The sequence below is a fragment of the Pocillopora damicornis genome, chromosome 1 (assembly GCF_964200805.1).
Source record: "Pocillopora damicornis chromosome 1, jaPocDami1.2, whole genome shotgun sequence".
Classification (NCBI taxonomy): domain Eukaryota; kingdom Metazoa; phylum Cnidaria; class Anthozoa; order Scleractinia; family Pocilloporidae; genus Pocillopora; species Pocillopora damicornis.
Window position 1 is genome coordinate 2,996,764 of NC_142670.1, and position 25,737 is coordinate 3,022,500.

The 25,737-nt window shown below is 36.7% G+C and overlaps 2 protein-coding genes across 4 annotated transcripts in view; both read right to left on the reverse strand.

The window, feature by feature from the left end:
• Window positions 1-1,611: 1,611 nt before the first annotated feature.
• Window positions 1,612-11,695, reverse strand: LOC149051334 (uncharacterized). Its single transcript, XM_089199482.1, has 4 exons — window positions 11,350-11,695; window positions 5,028-5,132; window positions 3,848-4,366; window positions 1,612-3,706 (listed from the first exon to the last, which is right to left on the reverse strand). Exons 1-4 carry the CDS (start codon window positions 11,537-11,539, stop codon window positions 3,327-3,329), a joined length of 1,194 nt encoding a protein of 397 aa, XP_089055608.1. The 5' UTR covers window positions 11,540-11,695; the 3' UTR covers window positions 1,612-3,326.
• Window positions 11,696-15,808: 4,113 nt separating this feature from the next.
• The window catches only part of LOC149051335 (uncharacterized), a 52,371-nt gene continuing 42,442 nt past the window's right edge, over window positions 15,809-25,737 (reverse strand). The window contains exons 1-5 of one of the 3 annotated variants that reach the window (XM_089199477.1): window positions 22,478-23,804; window positions 22,265-22,379; window positions 21,005-21,109; window positions 18,830-19,348; window positions 15,809-17,660 (exon numbers count right to left, since the gene is read on the reverse strand). In XM_089199477.1, coding sequence (XP_089055603.1) covers window positions 17,320-17,660; window positions 18,830-19,348; window positions 21,005-21,109; window positions 22,265-22,379; window positions 22,478-22,852 — 1,455 coding nt within the window. In that variant the 5' untranslated portion in view covers window positions 22,853-23,804 and the 3' untranslated portion in view covers window positions 15,809-17,319. Of the gene's footprint in view, window positions 17,661-18,829; window positions 19,349-21,004; window positions 21,110-22,264; window positions 22,380-22,477; window positions 23,805-25,737 lie in introns of those variants that run through there. The other 2 variants (XM_089199471.1, XM_089199464.1) reach the window with 2 other exon arrangements.

Consider the following 25,737-nt stretch of genomic DNA (forward strand, 5'->3'; position numbering starts at 1 on the left):
GGGCCGCGCCACCGGATCCTCCTCCTGATCACGGTGATATTTTGAAGCCCGTCCGTTTACGTGATGCAGTACAGGGACAAAAAAGGGAGAAGTGTTCCCTGACGGTTTTAATGAGTAACTGTTGGCTGTAAAACGACCAAAAATTTAGCCGTAAGCTGCAAAAGAAAAGTTAAACGTGAGGAAAATTTGAGGTAAACACAATGAATATATTTAACCGATAGCCGTAAATTGGAAAAAATTTAGCCGTGAGCCGTAAAAGACATCACCCCATTAAAGACCGTATTCTGTCAACAACATGACACACTCTTCGCTTTTAATCTTAGAGAGTTCAACCCTTTAACTGCCGGATCAAATTTGTAATTCTCTTTACTGTCAACCATACAATTCTTATAATGTTAGTTCAGAGAATTTATTATTGGATGAACTTATTATCCCAAAATTGATATTTTTCTTTATTGTCATCACTTATCTGATTGATATTGTATTGATATTGTAAGGAGAAATTCTGTCTTGGTCACTCATGGGAGTTAAAGGGTTAAAGGTCTTTTCGCAAGAGCGTGTAAAACCAAAACCAAAGTAAACACAACAACCAGTTGTTAAAATACACCTTTAAACCCCAACATCAAAATGTATATTCTCCATATCGTTCTTTGTACATAACCTGTGGTATTAATAAGGAGAATTTGTTTAAAATCACGAGCTTTACTAGTTTGTGATCATTTCCTTGATTCTCATGACGTTTGTGCTTCATTCAACAGTGAAATTTATTCATATATACATTTTTATATATACAATTTTATTTCACAGGTAAGTGTAAATCAAAAGCTCAGAGTGAGTTTAAAATCATTGTTTTAATTGAGTCAGTTTTGACGCTTTGAATGACCTGTTTGGGATTTTGTTTTCGGCATTATAGTTTAAATCTCGGGTTTTCTTTTATGTGATCAGTTATCAGACTGGGATATCGTTCTTATCAATAAATATAATATAACAGAATGTCTAGCTAGTATGCTACGCGAATTCACTGAATATCGTGAAGCAAGCACGCAAATGTATCCTGCGTAAAAGTGAACAACTGAAACTCTTTAAATAAAAAAGTTTTCCTTATCATCTGGAATCCGGGAATTTCTCGCTGTAAACATCTGCTGAAAGAAAACCTGGTCGAAGGCACTTCCGAAAAAACTTGTTCTAATGGTTAGACAGAGTGGTACAATTTTAGTTGAAACTCAAAATATTTTTCTTGAAAGCCATAATCGTTGCGGCGGATGACGTAGTCCCCAGTTCGGGAACAATTAGATGAAATGGCATGAATATCTCACAATGGATCGAAAACCGAAAAAATGGTTCCTATGTAGATGGTCAATCGGCGATAAGTTAGTTGACAGAAAAGATGTTTTAGTAGTGGCATACCACACCTTAAAACAAGGGGGAGAGGGAGTCGTTGACGTTGCCCCTATGATGAATTTTCATCTGTCATTTCTTTTTAATCAGTTATTTTGGCTAAATTTCCCTCTCTTCGCTTTCGCACAGGAAAAAGCTGGGGTTATTTTGTACAGTGTTCCAATCTTTCATTGTCCTTAAAGGAATGAATATGTTGGAACGGACACGCAATTAAACAATATATTGGAGAACTTTTTTTTATTGATAGCTTGACACTAAATTTCTAGAACCACTTAAAATGCAGCAACAGCTTTAATTTACCACCTAAACTAACTGAAGTGTATTCACCTTAAAGGCTTTTAAAACAATCAAAGTGCAATATTTCCACTAATATAATGTGAATTACGTCATATGCGTTAAGTGGATCCAAGAGCTATCATCTTACCGGGTATTTGCACTAGGCGGGGTAGAGAAGGGTAGGGAGGGGGGAGGGGAGGACCGAAGTTTTTTCCTCTTGTTATTAGAAGAGCCTCTTACACAGATTGAGCTATTTGAGGTCACGTGAAAAGATATTGCAAGCCCTCCTCTCTCTCTCATATGGGTCCAGGCCGGATATCACTTTGTTCGCGGAGTTTTTGCTTTTACGAGAGGTTTTCTATTCCTATGTAATCTCCTTTATAAGAACAAAGCTCGACTGAAGCTTGGATCGAGATAATCGCACTTGCATGGAATCAGTAACTTATATACACAAACCTTATTTGAGTTGTAAATACAAGAAATTAATGTAAATATTGTCAAACTTTTAATCAAAATGTTTTCAACTCTCTCACTCAAAAAAGATTCTTCCATCTTTACGGCTTACCGCTGACTCCTTAGCTCTATCTCCTATATGTCTGTTGACTGTGTAAGCCTTCGGTATTTCTGATATAAGAAACAAGAGCAAAAACAAGAAGGAAAAAACAAACTGGATCGAACAAAAACAATAATAATAATAATAATAAAAAATTATTTAACAAATAAATGTCGTAACAATGGTCAAGAGCTGTGAAAAGTCAATCTAATGCTTTCCTGGTCAATGGCAGGAAGATCTTACCATAGATGTTCTAACTATAAAAATTAAATACATGTATAGGGCGACACCTGATTTTAATCGACTTTTCTATTCAATTATTCATCGAAATCTAGGGTTAAATACAGTTAACTTAATAAAAAGAGACCTCTTTTCAGATGGTAAAGCCTATCTCCTTAAATAACTCTCTTCTTCTATCCATTGTTAAATATCTCAGTATTTGCATACATTTTTTTAAGAGCCGCACCTCTAAAAAAGCTTTTAAATTCCAAATTCTGATAGTAAATAATCAAACGGAATACATGATTGAATGGCATTTCGATGAATACATGGTATTATACAATGGATCAAGAACTACGAGATTGGCTCCTGAGTGGATCTACATTCGGCGATAACGTTAGTTGACACATAACATTCACGTAATCGCTTTTAAAGATGTTTTATTAAATACTTTTTTAATGTACAGGGTTTACTACAACACCCCGTCACCCACTCAATTTTATAAAAAAAATGCAAAATTTTACAGCACTAAAGTCAATGAAATGCCGTTTTTCCATCTAGAATAACATGAACTGTTTTTCCCCTCAAGATTCTTAGTCTAATCATTATGAATATTCAAGCTCCATAACATTGTCTAACTTGTTGTCATATCTAATTTCTATTAACCCTTTAACTCCCATTAGTGACCAAGACAGAATTTCTCCTTACTATATCTATACAATATCATGCAGACAAGTGATGAGAACAAAGACAAAAAATAAATTGTGGGATTACTAATTGATCTGATATCAGATTCTCCAAGCTAACATAATGAGAATCATTTGGCAGACAGTAATGAGAATTACTAATGAGATCTTGGGAGTTAAAGGGTTAAAATCACCTATGCATTGGATGGCAAGTGGTTCGGTTGTTTTTCCTGAAGTAATGTGATGGTCACCTGACCATGGCCAGACTTGTTGTAACAACATTCACTCTTCTGGTTGTCTCCAACATTGTAGGATCCACCACCACCCCCACAGGCATCGTTATGATGACGTCCACTGCCTCCCCCAGAGTATCCTCCTCCTCCTCCTCCTCCTCCTCTAAACCATCCCCAAGCTCCACCTCCTCCGCCAAACCCACCATAGACGTCGAAATACTTTGATCTCCCACCGACCCCTCTCTGCAGAAATCCCTTACCACCCTCCCCACCACGTCCCTTGGTCCCATTGAAATCGATTCCACTTCTTCCACTGGAGTAAAACCCGCCACCACCACCACCTGAAATATCATGATATTAATTAATTAGAAAACTTTTAATGGGGATATCGTGAGATTATGGCAGAATAAACATTTCGTACGAAATTTTTAAATTACCACCATAATGCTGAAATGCTAAAGATGATTGAAAAATATTCTTACCTGAGAATCCAGAATCAGCAGTCTGTGCACCATGTCCATTGCTCCCCCCTGCCCATGATCTGTACCCAGGATTCCCTGTCGTGTTTAAGCTGGCGTCACATTCTGTATGTCTTGAATATACACGTGCTACCCCTCCTCCGCCTCCAGCTATTATCAAAGGTGTGTTGGCTCCTCTCACTACAAATGTACCTCCACCACCTCCAGAAGAATAACTCGCCTTGTTTATTCCTCCTTCTTGACCAACAAGTACCTGGATGACTTCACTCTTGTTTAAGCGGAATGTTCCAATCATTCTTGCTCCTCTCCCGCGGTACTGAGAGTTGTTAATCTTCAGTTCGTACCCTCCAGCTGCCCCTATTGCTTCTATTCTGTAATCACCAGTGTGCGGCACAGTCCACTGTTGAATACCGCTGGACAGAGCAACTTGTCCGTCATGATCCTGACCTACGTAGTAACTTCCGAGCGATGTTGGACCACATCTTCCAGTGGCATTGAGATTTGAGAACACGGCTTTGAATGCTGAGAGGAAAATGTAAAATTGACATCCATTTTTTTTATTAAGTTGTAATTTCTTCTTTATCACGAATGTTTATGTTTAGTCTGGCAGCTGGTCGTCTGATCAGTTTAAACAGCTGAGAGAACAAATACATAACATTAAGCTCGTTAAGGGCAGTTCAGATCTTAAGTTTTCCTACTCTGAGAAATTTGAAATTATTTTTACTGTTTGGAGGAAAATTTAGGGTACGGGTTACTCATCATAGGAGGAGTCAGGAGGGGTTTTCGGGCGGATTCCTGTATAAACATATCAAGAAATGAACCACTTCAGCGAAATCTATGGAAAACTCGTCTTATTTAGTTCCTGGTCATTGCCCTGATAGAATCCTAAGCCCATTAAATGTAATTCGTACGACCTCGATTTCGTAGATTTCAGGTTGTTTCAGTGTTCATTTGGTAGAGGGAAGGTGTGCTTGCATAGGATTAGTATTTCCCGTTGTCACGATTTACATCGAATGATAAATTATCTGTCTGAGCTGCAATGATTGAGGTAAGTATTCGTTTTAAACGCACATTTTATCAGAGTTTATGTCCGGCGCCGTTTCAAGCGGAACATGCAAATCGTTATCAGTTAAACTTCTGAAAAAAAGTATAAAAAAAAACAAAAAACATTTCTTATACTTACTGCAATTGAATCCCGTTTTGCATTTGCATGTGTAAGAGCCGTCTGTGTTATTGCAACTTGCATTATAGTGACAGCCATGGATGTGGCTGGTACACTCGTCCACATCTAAAAAGTTTGAAAATCCATCAATTTTTTTTAGCAAACTTGACTGTGATAGATATTAGTCGTAATTTGTTTTCGTCTTCAGATAAATCACTCTCAGCGCAAATGGCTAGACATTTTAGTCTTCTCGGATGAGGAAGAAAAAACCGTCCGCCCTTTCTACTGCATCGTTAAATAATTCATACACTTATTGCAGAGATTAGGGAACATAGCTGCTAGTGTTGTGGTATGGCCCTAATTCTTAAAATGAGGGTATCTGCAAAAATTTGTCGAGTTTACGCCCCAACCTTCCAAGTGTACTATTGTTTACAATTTAAACTACCTGGCTAGCATTCCTAATAAACCCGATTTGCGATTGTATACGTGAAGTATACCCTTATAGCGGTACGCCCCTTAAGTATCCAGTCAGTTGGAGTTAAGAGATCGACGGAGATAGATCAGAGTTTCTTTTTACACAAGATTCTTCCAGTTAGGTAACGTTGCAGTTTCTCTAAGCCCGTAAAGACAGGATCAGAGGTAAGTGTCAGCTTATTGTATTTAGTTTCCTTTCTCTTCGACTTCATTTGTTTTGTTATTAATCTCATCCCATTTCTTGATCTTGTACATTACAATTTCCTTTTTTTAGTTTTCACCGCATGTGTACCATAGTCAGACGACAGCATTAAACGTTGTTGAATCAACTTGTATTGTGGATTCCTACACTGTGATACTCCCCGAACTCCAGTGCACAACACCCCGTGTCCGCTGCATAGGGTACGCGACAGCCTTAATTCTTAAAATGGGGGTATTCGCAAAAGTTTCCTTCAAAAATTGTAAACTGTTCAATGCAGTCCGGCCAAAGTGCCAAACAAGGCTTTGTAAAGCGCCATAAGCCATTGGATATGACGCTATGAAAATATATATATGTTATTTGCCGGCTGGGAGGTCCGTATGGCGAAAAACTGTGACCGAGGTCTTGAAAATACTGCCCGAGGCCGTAGGCCGAGGGCAGCATTTTCAAGACCGAGGTCACAGTTTTTCACCATACGGACCGACCCTTAGCCGGTAAATAACATATTTATTGTTTTTAAACTTGACGAAATTCTTTCCGATAGAACCCGAATGACTTATGGCCGTAAATACGGCAAGATCTTCCATAAATTGAACAATTTTTGAGTGAGTAAATGGTAGTTAAAATAGAGGTGATGCAAATTTAAGAGAGATTCCTCAGCGAAACATTTTCATATCCGTAACGATAAAGGTGATTTAAAAGGCTTCCAAACAAACTTTGAAACATTATTTTTACAAGTACGGGGGTCACAATCTGACACCTGTCAATTAGAGAGCGCGCAAGAAAAAAAAATCGTAGGAACATTTGAAAACCAACAGAACTAGTTTGGCAAGGACTGTCACGACAATGTTTTCTTAAAAATCAATTAATGATCTAACGGAAAGTATTATTTACTCTCATCGACCATTCATTCATGTACGAAGACTTACCTCTGTTCATTAAGTAAACGGCGAGGAAAGAAATTGTGAGTAAATTCAATTTTTTATTTTGAAGTTGTGGGAGTTTGCTCGTTTGTTTGCTGAAATGGCATGTTTAACTCTGATCTTTCCTTCACAAAAACTAAATTCGAACGGCACACTCCAACGAGACACAAGGGAATTTAATGCAGCCTTTTCTCAATTCCTTCACTTTCTGTTGTGCAATTTAAGGTACAAATGTCCAAATTGAACGGAATTGGAAAGACTCACCATGAGCGTATATTTGTTGTAGAACTTAAATTAAAACTTCGCTCGCTTTTTTTTTACTATGAACAAATTGCTCGAGAAAATTCAGATATTAAATGAATGAAAGTTCCATCGTTCAGTTTAACTGTAACCAAATACCTCACGTTTCAACTTTCTGGGTACTTTTTGTGAACGATTAAAATTAATTGCAGACGGTTTTTAGGCCGCTTGTCAACCAACGTAATGACACTATTGTTTATACAAATTCATTCTGAAACCAATATTTTTCTGTCAACCAAAGTGATTTGATAGAGAGAAAAGGGAGGATTCATAAGTTATTTATCGGCTTGAGGTAGTGACCGACATGTTTGCTTAAAAATACTGCCCAGCCGGAAAACGAGGTATATTTATAAAAAATGACAACGAAAGTTGTGATGTACTCGGCAACTCACGAAAGCGTTACCGTGGCCCGTGGGCAGAGATAGGAAAATACTGACCGGGTAAAGAACCAATCAGATTGCAAGATTCGTTACCGTGCCCTCTGAAAAAACAATAATTCATTATTATTAATATGTCTCTATGAATATCTATGAATCTCACCTGTGCAATTCCGACCGTTCCCCTGATAACCTTCTGTACAGCTACACGTAAATGATCCCTCGGTATTATTACAAACAGCTTTGGCATGACAGTCATGAGAGTTGTCAATACACTCGTTTCTATCTAAACAAAGAAAACAATGAGGACTGATATGAGCTTATCCGCAAGATGGATGAAGAACCTTCAGAACATTAAAAAAGAATATTAGTGAGACCTTTTTCACAGTTTTCTCCCGTGTAACCATCTGGACACAGACAAATGTATCTCTTGTCGGTATATCCATTGAGACAGGTGGAATTATGGAGGCAAGGATTACTGGAGCATGGATTCTGATAGGATAGAAAAACGCCTGTTAGCATCTATACTTGACCGAAAACATTCAAGCTGATTTCATGCGATTGAAATGTAAAGTAAAATCCTACCTCAGAGGCCCAGAGAATAAAACCTTTTTTTATTTCTTTATCTTCACGATGTTGGGCGTGGTCAAAATTACTCAGTTGGCAGAGCCTGAGGCCTGTCTCGTTTGGTGGGCCAATGTTCACAGACAGACAGTTGCTCTCCATGAGGCACTCATATCTGCAGTCATGAGTCATGAGCTCCTCCCCCATTGGCAAGTAAATTTCTTTAAATACGTAACGTCGAGGGGCACGTTCTCCTTCTGATCTCTTAAACCTAAGACTTCGGCAGCCAAAATCTGGAGGCATTGGATTCATTAGAAAAAATGTCATCAGAATTTCAGCTCGAGAAATACTTATACTCTGATCAGAAACGTGAATACTACTGCTAGGGAAATACATATCAGATATTACAGAATTTATTAGTGTACCTTAAAAACACTTTGGGTCAGCACAAAAAAAAAAAAAAATTTAAAAAGAAAATAAAATAAACAACAATACTACTTTCAGTCCGTTAGTTAATGAAACACAAAAAAAAACTTTTAAAGTGACTTCCCTGATAACAGAATAAATAACGGGAAAAAATGTTGCTGTTAGATCTTCATGATAGCCTTTTACATTAAAAGGGCTTTTGGTATTAAGGTAGTTCGTAAAAGATAGCTAAAAGATAAATCAATTAGGTTTCAAACTTATCGTTTCGCGTAAGATGTGATGCAAGAGATTATTTTACCATAAAATTGCTTTAAAAAGAAAATTTTCAGACTTTAATATGAATCTTCAGTTTCATAAAAATAAAGTGTTTTTTATTACGAGGTAATTTTTACACTACAACTGTGTGTTCCATCGGTAGCCAATATGGGATTTTTTATTTGCCCTGCAATCTTAACAGGTTTAAACCTGTTTGAAAACTCTGGTTGGCTTATGTCACTTTATATATAAAATATATGAAAATATGTTCCGCCTGAATTGTAAAACTCTATGTTATTTTAGCTAGGGGAAGAGAAAGCACCTGTTTTGGTGTTAATGAGCAAATAGAATATCTGATGTTTGTCTTTGTTAATGCCTGGCTCCTACTTAAATGGTCGACTAAAAACTCTCCCTCTTTGCAAATCGTTCTTCCTCTTAAATTTCGTTTACATACATCATATTTTAGTCTCAAGACCTATCGTGCAGAAAAACTGATATTTAAAGGAACGAAATGCAGTCTGGGAAAGCGTCGTGGTGTAGGGCATGCATCATGAAGGTTTTCTTAAGTACGAGGACTCAGCCAGTGCGCTTCGCACGCTGCAGCTGAAGAGCGACTAACAATGAAAGATATGTGCTACGCGTGAAAAAAAACTGATTAGAAAATAATTTCTGCCTTCCCGTCGATTTTTAGCCGAAAGTTTACTGAGGAAAATCTTGGTTAATTTTTTTAACCGGAAAAAATATGGATTGGCAAGTTTTTCTCGTCATTTCAACTCAAAAGTCAACAACTATTTTTCATTACTTAAAAAGTTATTGATCATAGAAATAACGTCGACAATGTTTAACCTTATGCCAGCATAGGTGTCAAAGTGAGACAGCATTTATTACGTAACAGTGGCTTCCGCTTGGGTGGGCGACTAAAACCTTCCCTTCGCTGCGAATCTTTCTTCCTCTCAAATTTAGCCGAAAATTTACGGCCGAAATTTTTTTTTTTCATTTTTTTAACCGGAAAATAAGACAGATTGGCAAGTTTTTCTTGCCATTTCAACTTAAAAATCGACCACAATTTCCATTCCTTAAAAATCTTATCGATCATAAAAATAACGTCGACAATGTTTAACTTTACGCCAGCTCAGGTTCCAAAGTGGGACAGCATATAATTACAAGTTGCAAAAAAAATGTTAATGCAAAATCCGACAGGTATTACAAAGTGTGACGATTATTACAAAGTGCTACAGAACTCGTATGCACTTCATCTGTATCCAAAATAGTATTTCTTGAAAAACAAAACTCTCTAAGCAATTTTGAAGCGATGGGAAACCAAGGTTGGTTTATTCCTTTCTATGCATCAATTTTTTTAAAATGTTGTTATGAAGATCTAGAAAATTGTTGTTTTTTTTTTAGTTAAAGCTCTAAACCACCTGTTATGGCGTTGTTTAACAAACAACCAAAATACATAGCCCTGAATAGAGTAAGTTTGTTCCTATTCTCTTGTAAGGTATAACCTTCAAGGCAGAAACTAAATTTTTTAAATTTCCTAATGGGCGACTAAAACCTCCCCTTCGTTGCAAATACTTCTTCCTCTCAAATTTCGTTTACATGCATTATCTTTTGGTCTCAAGGACATAGAATGCTGCAAGAGTGATATTTAGCAGACCGAAATGTTCATAGTGTAATAAAGCTAAAAGGGCAATTATCTAGTGTGTATTACTACTGCGATCACTGATGCACGTCGCTCCCGCTTGGATCGGCGATAAAAACCTTACCGGAAGGTTTTCGTCTTCCCGGAAGATTTTCGTAAAGTGTTAGACACTCTATTTCCTCTCGAAATTGGTTTCATGTCTGGTCTCAAGAAATGCCCGTGTTGAAAAGTTGATATTTAACGGACCGAGATAGTCTTGCACTTTGAGAAAGTTTTAGTTCAAGATGAAGCCTCTTTTGGCAAGTAATTAATTTATACTTTTCATGAAACTTTTGTCAATTGCGATTAAAAACTCCAAATTTTTAACATTTTCTGAAAAATCTTCATGTCAATTAATTTGAAAAGAAAAGTAATATTTTCCAAATCATTTCTAGAAATATTTTATCAAAAACTACGAAATCAAGTGTTAAAAATCCAAAAAAAAAATCTCCAAAATGTGTAATCGAGCGATAAGGTAGAAAAAGGGTTTAAAAACTCTCAAACTTTCATCCTCTGTATCAACTTAGCCGGTCTAACATAGTCGTGAAAGCCAACGAATTGACGGATGTGTGATCATGAAGGTTTTCTTGAATACAAAGCCAATTGAAAAGCATACTATAAAGAATAACACTGGACCATAATTTTAGGAACTTTCTCTCGCTTAAGTAATAATTCCTGTTAGGGGCATTCGATATCGCTCCAAAATTTGCGTTAGTCAATACTTGATGCTGCTTCAATTTTTCCGTCTATTAGAAATTTTTTGCTGCTAAACCTACAGAGAGTATATATTATAGCTTTCTGAAGCTGGCAAAGCGCTTCAAAGCTGATATAAAATGAAAGTCAGTCTTAATGACAAAGATGGATAAAAAAAAACTTTACCCCGAAAACGGTGACGTGTACAAGTTTGTTTCGCGAAAGACACATAGAGCTTATCAGGTATTTTAACGTAAATTATAAGTTCAACTTAGTACTTTCTACTGATATAATTAGTTAGAAGTCAATGAAACAAATAACTTTGAATAAGAAGCAGAAATATGCTTTTCACAAGTATTACATTTCTAGCTTTTTTCGAAGAAATAACGGACTGGAATTGTAAACAAAAGAGGGATGAGCTAAGGAAAACAGTTAAATATCAAAGACTTACCTTTGTTTCCATCCGCAGGGCAGTGAAGCCATCCTCCCCACAGAACTGTTATGGACAGCAAAGCTAGAGATAGTTTAGAGGGAATCTTCATCCTTGAAAAAAATGCTTGTATATGTTTATCGTTTACAGTGAAGCAGGACACTCTACCGTCAAGCTTTAATGCTATTCGAAGTTGACGAAGTTGCGTCATTGTTTAAAAATTGTCCAATCTGGTAGCAATCGTCTCGTTTCTCAAGTTAATTTAAAAGCCTTTTAATATGTTCCTTCCATTTCTTCTATGACAGGAGTATAAAAATAGATTTAGAACTTCAGTTTTCTTGTCATTTTCAACCATTCATAACTTTACAAGATAATTAGGTGTAATGTAAAATGTAAATTGGTCTCCGTAAACAGTTCCTAAAGTTGACGTTTCGAGCGTTGGCTTTAATCCTTTTTCATTCTGACGAAGGGCTAATGCTCGAGACGTCGGCTTAGAAACTCTTTACAGTAGCAAAGTTACTCTATCAACTCAGCTGATAAAACCGATCTTTTAATACCCCCTACCGACGAAGCACCACAGACTGTTTATTTGTAAATGTAGGCTCATTGAGTCAAATACTTCTGCAACATTGACATTCGTTCATCTTACTTGATTTGTGTTTGGGTAAGCAAGAAAAGAAAACTAAATTCTCCTTCTGTTAGTGACTTTACGAGGGTTCAAAAATATATCTTTGATATATTCATTATGTGGCAAATTGTTATCTTCCTGTGTGGCAGCTGGAGATCGTCAAATATGAAAACAGCAGGCTGCATTGAAGATGACCTGCGCAAAGCCACCCTTAGAATCATCTAGAAGATTATTTAAAGCATCATTTGATTTGAAATATCATATTTTTGTCGTCTTCTCTGAAACCTCTTTGATTTCGATTTCACTCTTTGCTCCATTATTGTTAATAGGCACCAAAATTTTCGTCGATAGGTTTTTATTCTAACAAAAGAGTACCCCATCGATATTTATACTTTCGACATATTTCATAATCCTTTTTTCTTCCTGATCTTTTAATTTATCCTGTCCCTCAATCTCCCCGCTTTCTGTTGAATATTCAGAATTTTTCCTTAAAGCGCCAAATGTTTGCCGCATGCATCGCAGCTTTTATGAAAATTTGCGCGCAGGCCACGCAACCTCACAACACGATGAAACGTAGTGTCCATGTCATCTCCTGGAACTTCCTTGACAATTTCAGAAAGAAAAATGAAAATAATCACATAAAAAATAAGAAAAGCGATAAAAATCGAAAGAAAAAATATTGATGAAGCGATAAATTGATGAAATATAAAGACGATGATCGGGAATTTTTATTTCATGAAACTAACGCGTATCGAGAATTCTGTTAACTAATTCTTCAGCTGATTTCGGAACACTCATGTTAAATACGAATAACAAGCTAAACGGACGCTGAACACTTTACATCCTAAGATCAGAATGAATATTCTCCATACTTTCCCTTTATATTTCCACTGCTGCTGATAAGGAGACTGTTTAAAAAACAAAGCTTCCTGGCTTGGTGATTATTTACTTTATTCTCATGATCTTAGTGAAGAATTCCATTTTATTATTGCAGGGATAAATTAGATTCTGGTCACTCTTGGAGGTTAAAGGAATAAGGAGAGTCTATGAATTTTGGCCGAGGAGGTTTTCAAGTCTCGTACCCAGACCTTCAATGGCCAATCGGTTTTAACCGTCAGTTATATGGTAGGATCTGGGTAAGAGATTAGGGGTGCCCAAACACGGTTTTCTTTTGTTACACTAGAGCTTCAATAAGCTAAGAACGATTTCAACATATATGAATCGTTGATATTTCCATTTGAGTAGCAACTTGCCCTCTGTTTTTGGAAGAATTTAAGATAAGACATGAAGTTGAAGGAAGAGGTGGGCTGAGAGCCGCGCCACCGGATCCTCCTCCTGATCACGGTGATATTTTGAAGCCCGTCTGGTTACGTGATGCCGCACAGGGACAAAAAAGGAGAAGTGTTCCCTGACGGTTTTAATGAGTAACTGTTGGCTGTAAAACGGCCAAAAATTTAGCCGTAAGCTGCAAAAGAAAAGTGAGGGAGTGAAATTTGAGGTAAACACAATGAATATATGTAAACGATCGATAGCCGTAAATTGTAAAAAATTTAGCCGTGAGCCGTAAAAGCCATCACTCCGTTAAAGACCGTCTTTTGTCAACAACATGACACACTCTCCGCTTTTAATCTTAGAGAGTTCAACCCTTCAACTGCCGGATCAAATTTGTAATTCTCTTTGCTGTCAACTATACAATTCTTATATTGTTAGTTCAGAGAATTTAGTATTGGATCAACTAATTATCCCAAAATTGATATTTTTCTTTATTCTCATCACTCATCTGTTTGATATTGTATTAATAGCGGCGCTCGCAGAGCGTAGCCCATAATTATACAATATCGTAGTAACCCATCATGTGGAAAAAAATTTGGATGTACGACCGTACGACCGTATAAGGTGCTACTTTTAACACGCGTGGTCAACTGTACCGCGGGCGCGTCAACGCCACGGCTTTGTTCGGTAGTCCAGGGGTCAGTGCGCTGGGCTTCGAGTCGGACGACCCGGGTTCTAGTCCTGGCCGGGGCAAGGCGTTCTGCCCTTGAGACGTGCGGGAAGAAAAAAATGCGAGCCCCACTTTTAGGCTTGGCTAAATCTATATGTTATTATAAAGAGAAATTCTGTCTTGGTCACTCATGGGAGTTAAAGGGTTAAAGGTCTTCTCACAAGAGCGTGTTAAACCAAAACCAAAGTAAACTCAGCAACCAGTTGGTAAAATACACCTTTAAATCCCAACATCAAAATGTATATTCTCCATATCGTTCTTTGTACATAACCTGTGATATTAATAAGGACAATTTGTTTAAAATCACGAGCTTTACTAGTTTGTGATCATTTCCTTAATTCTCATGACGTTTGTGCTTCATTCAACAGTGATACTGTTTGGAGAAATTAGCTGCCAGTCACTCTCAGAGATTTGAGGCTGATCTCATTGCTAGGTACGAAATCTATTCATATATATATATGTATATAATTTTATTTCACAGCTAAGTGTAAATCAAAAGCTCACTTTTGATGTTTTGTATGACCTGTTTGGGATTTTGTTTTCGGCATTATATTTTAAATCTCGGGTTTTCTTTCATATGATCAGTGATCAGACTGGGATATCGTTCTTTTCAATAAATATAATATAACAGAATGTCTAGTATGCTAAGCCAATTCTTGAATATCGTGAAGAAAGCACGCAAATGTATCTTGCGTAAAAGTGAACAACTGAAACTCTTTAAATAAGTAAGTTTTCCTTAACATCTGGAATCCGGGAATTTCTCGCTGTAAACATCTGCCGAAAGAAAACCTTGTGGAAGACACTTACTAAAAAACTTACTCTAGTGGTTAAACAGAGTGGTACAATTTAAATTGCAACTCAAAATATTTTTCATGAAAGCCATAATCGTTGCGGCGGATGACGTAGTCCCCTTTTTGGGAACAATTAGATGAAATGGCATGAGTATCTCACAACGGATCGAAAACCGAAAAAATGGCTCCCATGTAGATCATCAATCGGCGATAAGTTAGTTGGCACGAAAATTGCTTTAGTAGTGGCATACGACACCTTAAAACAAGGGGGAGAGGGAGTCGTTGACGACGGCTTTTAAAACAATCAAAGTGCAATATTTCCAGTAATATAATGCGAATTACGTCATATGCGTCATGTGGATCCAAGAGAGATCATCTTCCCGGGTATTTGCACTAGGCGGGGTAGAGAAGGGGAGGGGGGGGGAAGGAGGGAGGGGAGGAACGAAGTTTTTCCTCCTTTTGTAAGGAGAGCCTCTTTTGGGTCAGGTGAAAAGACATTGCAAGCCCTCCTCTCTCTCTCGTATGAGTCCATGCTGGATATCACTTTGTTCGCGGAGTTTTTGCTTTTACGAGAGGTTTTCTATTCCTATGTAATCTCCTTTATAAGAACAGAGCTCGACTGAAGCTTGGATCGAGATAATCGCACTTGAATGGAATCAGTAACTTATATACACAAACCTTATTTGAGTTGTAAATACAAGAAATTAATGTAAATATTGTCAAACTTCTGATCAAAATGTTTTCAACTCTCTAACTCAAAAAATGAATCTTCCATTTCAACGGCCTACCGCTGACTCCTTAGCTCTATCTTCCATATGTCTGTTGACGGTGCGAGCCCTTAATATTTCTGATTAAAAAAAAACAACAAAAACAAGAAGAAAAAGAAACTAGATCAAACGAAAACAATGAAAAAATGATTTAACAAATAAACGTCGAAACGATGGTCAAGAGCTGTGACAAGTCAATCTAATGCTTTTCTAGTCAATGGCAGGAAGATCTAACCATATATATTTTAACTATAAAAATTAAATACATGTATAGGGCGACACGCGATTTTAATTGACTTTTCTGTTCAATTATTCATCGAAATCTAGGGTTAAATACAGTTAACTTAATAAAAAGAGACCTCTTTTCAGATGGTAAAGCCTATCTCCTTAACTAACATTCTTTTCATATCCATTGTTAAATATCTCAGTATTTGCATACATTTTAAAATGCTGAGCCGCACCTCTAAAAAAGCTTTTAAATTCCGAATTCCGATGGCAAATAATAAAATGGAATACATGATTCAATGGCATTTCGATGAATACATGGTACTTTACAATGGATGAAGAACTACGAGATTGGCTCTTGAGTGGATCTACATTCGGCGATAAGGTTAGTGGACACATAACATTCACGTAATCGCTTTTAAGGATGTTTTATTAAATATTTTTTTAATGTACATGGTTTACTACAACACCCCGTCACCCACTCAATTTTATAAAAAAAAAAAAGTGCAAAATCTTACTGCACTAAAGTCAATAAAATGCCATTTTTCCATCACAGACAGAAGAAAAAAATGCAATGTTGTGCTGTGGACGAGTGGGTGTAATGCTATGAGGAAGAAATCTGGTCTACTATTCCAGAATTGATCTTCAACCGAAATGTGTCAACAACTTTGTCGCTAATTGTAATGCAGAATAACATGAGCTGTTTTTCCCCTCAAGATTCTTATTCTAATCATTATGAATATTCAAGCTCCATAACATTGTCTAACTTGTTGTCATATCTAATTTCTATTAACCCTTTAACTCACATGAGTGACCAAGACAGAATTTCTCCTTACTATATCCATACAATATCATGCAGACAAGTGATGAGAATAAAGACAAATATAAATTGTGGGATTACTAATTGATCTGATATCAAATTCTCCAAGGTAACATAATGAGAATCATTTGGCAGACAGTAAGGAGAATTACTAACAAGATCTTGAGATTTAAAGGGTTAAAATCACCTATGCGTGAACAGTTAAAGCCAAAGTTTATTATCCAGAGTTTATTTAGTACAGTTAACAAGTCATAAGGCCAAGCGACGGTCAAAGTCACGCAAAAACTGAAATTCATTGACTTGATTTGACATAAATCTGTGGGATGCATAAAAATGTATGAAAACAAATGAAAGAGTAACTGGAAAAAGTAATTAAACTTTCTCAATGATATTCTTCCTTTTAAATCTGAAGAGAATGCAAAAGTATTACTTTTTTAGCATTTCAGATCCACCATGTAGTTCAGTATTAATCTTTCAAACCAAAGAAGAGTTTAAATTCAGTTTCCTTCTCGCGCATTCATTACAAAATTCAATAAAGAAATTATGATAAAATAAATAAATCCAAATTATATTATCTATAGTTAATGTAAAATTAAACGCTACACAGATACACCAATTAGGAGGAAGAAAAACAAATCGAGAATCGTGACTGATGGGATTGTGCATAAAAACGATCGACAGCAAAACTCAAACGTTTTCAAGGATCAGCCATGTACACCTTTCAAGCAAACGGTTGATAGTGAATCAATGATATTTCTTTACAATAAAGTTATGATCACTTGACCATGACCATTTGATCGATAGCAACAGTCATTTTGTTGATATTTACCAACATTATAAGATCCTCCACCGCCTCCACAAGAATTCCAGCTATGATTGCCACTGCTTCCTCCAGAGTACCCTCCTCCTCCTCCCGCACCCCCTGACCATCCATAACCACCTGCCCCTCCACCAAATCCACCATCAGCACTCTTCATCTTGGCTTTACCTCCCACCCCTCTCTGTAAGAATCCCTTACCACCCTCTCCACCAGTTCCCATGGTACCACCAAACTGCTTTGAACTTCTGCCGCTGGAGTAGAAACCTCCGCCGCCGCCACCTATCAGTGATAATAACAACAACAAAAGTAGTTGTGTCCTAAGTAGGTTCTTATTCTAGACGTTGAGGCTGTGGACTTTTTGAATTTTTTCATTATTTGATTGATAAAAACAGAGATACTTTGTACAACAGAGCTTATTGGAAGTCGATGATAATTGCTCAGACAGACTTAGTAATCAAATATATGTCGATCTAAGATTGTTCCCGCAACAACTGAGTCAATATTCTTGTAACATTCATACGTCAACCTTCATTGACTAGTTTGCACTATTCAAAAAAACAACAACAACAACAACAATACTTTAAGATAAATGAACCTTTAATCGTTTGTCTTAGAGGCTAATCAATCGTGTATTAATTAGGACCTTTCGACTCCTCTGCTGCAAGTCTTCATTAGCATTTATCTGTGAGCCACTTTGTGCAAGAACACAATTGGATATTTTTACACAACTTATAAACTAGGATATTGTAGCCAACTAGGTGCTTATTTTTTAGTTTCAAAATCAGTGCACTTTGGAGAAATTCAGACAAACGTCTATTCAGGAAAAAAAAAACCGAAACTGTACCGAGATTAATAATCGAATGATGTGTTCACATTCCCTATCGAGAAGAATTTAATGCATCAGAGAAAAGACAAATGATGTCAAAATGTATGATAGAAGTACCAAGTTGTAAGGTTGCATTGCGCTTGAGATAGAGAGATAAACATTTTACACTTTTTTGCGATGTTTTTGTGTAAAAACGAGGCCCCAGGCCTCGAACGGGCAGCCGTTGTTACCATTCAACAAGAGCGCAGCAGTCTTTTGAAAAGGGCGTTTTTGTACATCCCCTGAATGCCTAACTGCATGCAAGATTCAAAGGGGGTTGAAACTTTCACCTCCAAGATGTTTGATTCTTTCAGAATTGCTCTTAATCCTCACTTAAAAAATGTACATAGGCAAACAAAGAGACAACAATAACAAGACAAAAACGAAAACAAAACCATTTAATATTTAACAAGGATAAATCCGTAACCTTTTTGCCATACAGTTCATATAATTCCATTAATCACGACTTTGACAGTTTTAAGTTTTCCTTTTCTTCTGACAAGAATTAATTAATATGCGGATACCAGATTTTAATCTTTAGGTTTCGGAGACTAATGATAACATACCAAAAGAACCCACTCACCGGAATAACCACCATCAGCAATCTGTGAACCATTTCCATGGTTCCCTCCTGACCATGACTTGTACCCAGGATTTCCCGAAGAACCAGCATTAGCATCACATCCTGGATGTCTTGAACTTGGATTCTGTATTCCTCCTCCACCTCCGGCTATAATCAAAGGTGTGTTGCCTCCCCTCACCACAAATGTACCTCCAGCACCGCCAGAAGAAGGGTAGAGCTTGTTAATCCCTCCTTCTTGACCAACAAGTATCTGAATGACTTCTCCCTTGCTTAAGCTGAATGTTCCAATCATTCTTGCTCCTCTTCCTCGATACTTAGCGCTGTTGGGGTGGGAATCGTATCCTCCTGCTCCTCCTATTGCTTCTATTCTGTATTCACCAGTATACGGCACAGTCCATTGTTGAATACCGCTGGACAGTGTAACTTGTCCGTCATGATCGTGACCCGAGTAGCTAACACCCAGACTTGTTGGACCATGTGTTCCAGTTGCACCAAGGTTGGTAAAAAGAGCTTTGAAAGCTGGGAGAATAGTGTTTGTTGAGTTGCGTTCATGGATAAATTTATTTAACGATGATTGGAAATAATTTTGCAAATTAAAAAAGAGGCATGGAATGGTTAAAACCAGTGAAGTGTTCCTTAAAATTAATTATCTATTTACTTGATTTAAATGATTTTTCAATTTTTTTAACGCATTCATTTTTCTTTCACTCATTCATTCATTCATTCATTTTCTCCTAATTGACGCGTACCCACTTGTCTCGAATGGAAATATTTTTACAGACTAAAAGAATCTGTATTTGATCGACTGAATTTTGCGATTTTTAAAGAGGTGTAATGAAATGGTGATTGAATTTCGTGTCGTGCAATTTGGGTCTGAAATTATACTTGTGATTTTTTATCAACCTCGCACTGCGCGCAAGTTCACTTTTAAACTAACGTAACGCATATGATTTGCTTAGGTATTAAAATGATTTCGAGTGCATTTTTTTTAATAAGCACGAATATATTTTTCAAAGACAACAAAATTGCACAGCCTGTGGGGCAAGTGCATTTTGTAGTCTTTGAGAATTACAAGTGGGGGAGGTGGGGGGGGGGGGGGGGAAGTTCATTTGTGCCTAGGATTTTCGGCCAGAATTTCATTACTTTGTCGTCGGCTTAAATTTTCAATCTTTCTAATTCAGCCAGTTTCAAAACTTAGGGCTCGTTTTTCTCTATTTCATCTCCTTCAATTGTAAGCCTCTTTGCCAAACTTTCGTCATCTCTCACTTTTTGTCGTGATTTATGTTTCCTTCACATTTTGGACTCCAGGCCTCTGTTCTTGAAAGCGTTCATCGATTGCCTTAATGTTAGTTTGATGACAGGAAATTTTATAATTATCTATTTAAGTGGTTCAGATGCTATTCTTTCTGAATAGAAAATCGATTACTTACTTGTCACTAATCGATAATTTTATTTTGCGTTTTTTCGGTATCAGTGTTCAGTTTTTCATGTTAAGCAAGGGAAGTGTTTGAACTGATGACAAAATACTCGCTTAATTCCATGGATTGTACTTGATTTCCTCTGACAGAAGTTGGAAACGAACTCAAAATCACTTAAATCTGTAAAGTAACCAAATTAATGCTTGATTGATTTGATCTGAATGCAGACATGTCAGGTACTATATAAAACAAATTAAACTTGCTCGCTGTCTGCTTCCGTGATTGACAAGAGGGTCCCCTGTAATTTTTATGTGAAACATGATTGGGCGATTTTTTTCATCGTGAATCGTGATTTGAGTTTTTCCTTATTTCGTTAATCGCGATTCAAGATAACAAGATCACGTCTATAAACGTGACCAGTGAATGAGGAACTGAATCAAACGTGAACTATTTTGTTTTGCGCGATGAATTCCCCGCTTTTTAATGGTTTTGAAAATGTATTATTGTACAGTTGTTGTTATGTTTTGACCAGGCTTGTGACAGGACATGAACTTTATATGGATCAATAAAAGTCATAAACCAGACCTCATAAAGTATCTGTCTGAGCTGCAATGATTGAGGTAAGTATTCGTTTTAAACGCACATTTTATCAGAGTTTATGTCCGGCGCCGTTTCAAGTGGATCACGCAAATCGTTATCAGTTAAACTTCTGAAAAAAACTATTTAAAAAAAATCAAACAACATTTCTTATACTTACTGCAATTTAATCCCGTTTTGCATTTGCATGTGTAAGAGCCGTCTGTGTTATTGCAACTTGCATTACAGTGACAGCCATGGATGTGGCTGGTACACTCGTCCACATCTAAAAAGTTTGAAAATCCATCAATTTTTTTTAGGAAACTTGACTGTGATAGATATTAGTCGTAATTTGTTTTCGTCTTCAGATAAATCACTCTCAGCGAAAATGGCTAGACATTTCAGTCTTCTCGGATGAGGAAGAAAAAACCGTCCGCCCCTTCTACTGCATGGTTAAATAATTCATACAGTTGTCGCAGAGATTAGGGAACATAGCTGCTAGTGTTGTGGATATGGCCCTAATTCTTAAAATGATGGTATCTGCAAAAATTTGTCGAGTTTACGCCCCAACTTTCCAAGTGTACTATTGTTTACAGTTTGAACTACCTGGCTAGCATTCCTAATAAACCCGATTTGCGATTGTGTACGTGAAGTATACCCTTGTAGCGGTACGCCCCTTAGGTGTCCAGTCAGTTGGAGTTAAGAGATCGACTGATATAGATCAGAGTTTCTTTTTACACAAGATTCTTCCAGTTAGGTAACGTTGCAGTTTCTCTAAGCCCGTAAAGACAGGATCAGAGGTAAGTGTCAGCTTATTGTATTTAGTTTCCTTTCTCTTCGACTTCATTTGTTTTGTTATCAGTCTCATCCCATTTTTTGATCTTGTACATTGCAATTTCCCTTTTTTAGTTTTCACCACATGTGTACCATAGTCAGACGACAGCATTAAACGTTGTTGAATCAACTTGTGTTGTCGATTCCTACACTATGATACTCCCCGAACTCCAGTGCACAACACCCCGTGTCCGCTGCATTGGGTACGCGACAGCCTTAATTCTTAAAATGGGGGTATTCGCAAAAGTTTCCTTCAAAAATTGTAAACTGTTCAATGCAGTCTGGCCAAAGTGCCAAACAAGGCTTTGTAAAGCGCCATAAGCCATTGGATATGATGCTATGAAAATATTTCATTATTATTAATATGTCTCTATGAATATCTATGAATCTCACCTGTGCAATTCCGACCGTTCCCCTGATAACCTTCTGTACAGTTACACGTAAATGATCCCTCGGTATTATTACAAACAGCTTTGGCATGACAGTCATGAGAGTTGTCAATACACTCGTTTCTATCTAAACAAAGAAAACAACGAGGACTGATATGAGCTTATCCGCAAGCTGGATGAAGAACCTTCAGAACATTAAAAAAGAATATTAGTGAGACCTTTTTCACAGTTTTCTCCCGTGTAACCATCTGGACACAGACAAATGTATCTCTTGTCGGTATATCCATTGAGACAGGTGGAATTATGGAGGCAGGGATTACTGGTGCACGAATTCTGATAGGATATAAAAACGCCTGTTAGCATCTATACTTGACCAAAAACATTCAAGCTGATTTCAGACGATTGTATTGTAATGTAAAGTAAAATCCTACCTCAGAGGCCCAAAGAATAAAACCTTTTTTTATTTCTTTATCTTCACGATGTTGGGCGTGGTCAAAATTACTCAGTTGGCAGAGCCTGAAGTCTGTCTCGTTTGGTGGGCCGATGTTCACAGACAAACAATTGCTCTCTATGAGGCACTCATATCTACAGTCATGAGTCATGAGCTCCTTCCCCATTGGCAAGTAAATTTCTTTAAATACGTATCGTTGAGGAGCACGTTCTCCTTCTGATCTCTTAAACCTAAGACTTCGGCAGCCAAAATCTGGAGGCATTGGATTCATAAGAAAAAATGTCATCAGAATTTCAGCTTGAGAAATACTTATACTCTGATCAGAAACGTGAATACCACTGCTAGGGAAATACATATCAGATATTACAAAATTTATTAGTGTACCTTAACAACACTTTGGGTCAGCACAAAAAAAAAAAAATTAAAAAGAAAATAAAATAAACAACAATACTACTTTTAATCCGTTAGTTAATGAAACACAAAAAAAACCTTTTAAAGTGACTTCCCTGATAACAGAATAAATAACGGGAAAAAATTGTTGCTGTTAGATCTTCATGGTAGCCTTTTACATTAAAAGGGCTTTTGGTATTAAGGTAGTTTGTAAAAGATAGCTAAAAGATAAATCAATTAGGTTTCAAACTTATCGTTTCGCGTAATGATGCAAGAGATCGTTTTACCATAAAATTGCTTTAAAAAGAAAATTTTCAGACTTTAATATGAATCTTCAGTTTCCTAAAAATAAAGTGTTTTTTATTACGAGGTAATTTTCACACTACAACTGTGTGTTCTATCGGTAGCCAATATCGGATTGTTTACTTTCCCTGCAATCTTAACAGGTTTAAACCTGTTTGAAAACTCTGGTTGGCTTATGTCGCCTTATATATAAAATACATGAAAATATGTTCAGCCTGAATTGTAAAACTCTATGTTATTTTAGCTAGGGGAAGAAACCACCTGTTTTGGTGTTAATGAGCAAATAGAATATCTGATGTTTGTCTTTGTTAATGCCTGGCTCCTACTTAAATGGTCGACTCAAAACTCTCCCTCTTTGCAAATCGTTCTTCCTCTTAAATTTCGTTTACATACATCATCTTTTAGTCTCAAGACCTATCGTGCAGAAAAACTGATATTTAAAGGAACGAAATGCAGTTTGGGAAAGCGTCGTGGTGTAGGGCATGCCATCAGGAAGGTTTTCTTAAGTACGAGGACTCAGCCAGTGCGCTTCGCACGCTGCAGCTGAAGAGCGACTAGCAATGAAAGATATGTGCTACGCGTGAAACAAAAAACTGATTAGAAAATAATTTCTGCCTTCCCGTCGATTTTTAGCCGAAAGTTTACCGAAAAAAGTTTTGGTTAATTTTTTTAACCGGAAAAAATATAGATTGGCAAGTTTTTCTCGTCATTTCAACTCAAAAGTCAATAACAATTTTCCATTAATTAAAAACTTATTGATCATAGAAATAACGTCGACAATGTTTAACCTTATGCCAGCATAGGTGTCAAAGTGAGACAGCATTTAATTACGTAAAATAAGTAAATAAGTTAAGTAAATAAGTTAAGTAAATACTCTCTAAGAAATTTTGAACCTGCGATGAAAACCTTACCGGAAGGTTTTCGTCTTCCCGGAAGATTTTTGTAAAGTGTTACACACTTTATTTCCTCTTGAAATTGGTTTCATGTCTGGTCTCAAGAAATGTCCGTGTTGAAAAGTTGATATTCAACGGACCGAGATATTCTTGCACTTTGAGAAAGTTTTAGTTCAAGATGAAGCCACTTTTGGCAAGTAATTAATTTATACTTTTCATGAAACTTTTGTCAATTGCGATTAAAAACTCCAAATTTTTAAAATTTTCTGAAAAATCTTCATGTCAATTAATTTTAAAAGAAAAGTAATATTTTCCAAATCATTTCTAGAAATCTTTTATTAAAAACTACGAAATCAAGTGTTAAAAATCCATATCGCCGTGCGATAAATTAATGTTGCTTCGCCTGTAAATCGACGGGAAAGCAGGAAGAATTTTCTATTCAGTTTTTTCTTTCACGCGTAGCACATAGATTTGATTGTTAGTGGCTCTTTAAACTGTAGCATAACCTCCTTTTTATCTACTTCTCCAAGATGTGTAATCGAGCGATAAGGTAGAAAAAGGGTTTAAAAACTCTCAAACCTTCATCCTCTGTATCAACTTAGTCTAACATAGTCGTGAAAGCCAACGAATTCAGTGACGGATGTGTGATCATGAAGGTTTTCTTGAGTACAAAGCCAATTGAAAAGCATACTATAAAGAATAACACTGGACCATAATTTTAGGAACTTTCTCTCGCTTAGGTAATAATTCCTGTTAGGGGCATCCGATATCGCTCCGAAATTTGCGTTAGCCAATACTTGATGCTGCTTCAATTTTTCCGTCTATTAGAAAGTTTTTGCTGCTAAACCTACAGAGAGTATATATTATAGCTTTCTGAAGCTGGCAAAGCGCTTCAAAGCTGATATAAAATGAAAGTCAGTGTTAATGACAAAGATGGATAAAAAAAACTTTACCCGGAAAACGGTGACGTGTACAAGTTTGTTTCGCGAGAGACACATAGAGCTTATCAGGTATTTTAACATAAATTATAAGTTCAACTTGGTACTTTGTACTAATATAATTAGTTAGAAGTCAATGAAACAAATAACTTTGAAAAAGATGCAGAAATATGCTATTCATAAGTATTACATTTCTAGCTTTTTTCGAAGAAATAATGGACTGGAATTCTAAACATAAGAGGGATGAGCCAAGGAAAACAGTTAAATATCAAAGACTTACCTTTGTTTCCATCCGCAGGGCAGTGAAGCCATCCTCCCCACAGAACTGTTATGGACAGTAAAGAGAGAGATAGTTTAGTAGGAATCTTCATCCTTGAAGAAAATGCTTGTACATGTCTATCGTTTAAAGTGAAGCTGGACACTCTACCGTCAAGCTTAAATGCTACTCGAAGTTGGCAGGTTGCGTAATTTAATTGTCCAATTTCGTAGCGATTGTCTCGTTTCTCAAGTTAATTTAAAAGCCTTTTAATATATTCCTTCCATTTCTTATATGACAGGAATATAAAAATAGATTTAGAACTCCAGTTTTCTTGTCATTTTCAACCATTCATAACTTTACAAGATCATTAGGTGTAATGTAAAATGTAAATTGGCCTCCGTAAACAGTTCCTAAATTTTACGTTTCGAGCGTTGGCTTTAATCCTTTTTCATTCTGA

What these genes read in the sequence shown, in the direction of transcription:
- LOC149051334 (XM_089199482.1), bottom strand. Translation starts at nt 11,539, where the DNA reads ATGACGCAACTTCGTCAACTTCGAATAGCATTAAAGCTTGACGGTAGA. An exon ending in CCCTGCGGATGGAAACAAAG is followed by an intron (nt 5,133 to 11,349) that starts GTAAGTCTTTGA and finishes CAAACTTTTTAG; the next exon opens with ATGTGGACGAGTGTACCAGC. An exon ending in TGCTGATTCTGGATTCTCAG is followed by an intron (nt 3,707 to 3,847) that starts GTAAGAATATTT and finishes ATGATATTTCAG; the next exon opens with GTGGTGGTGGTGGCGGGTTT.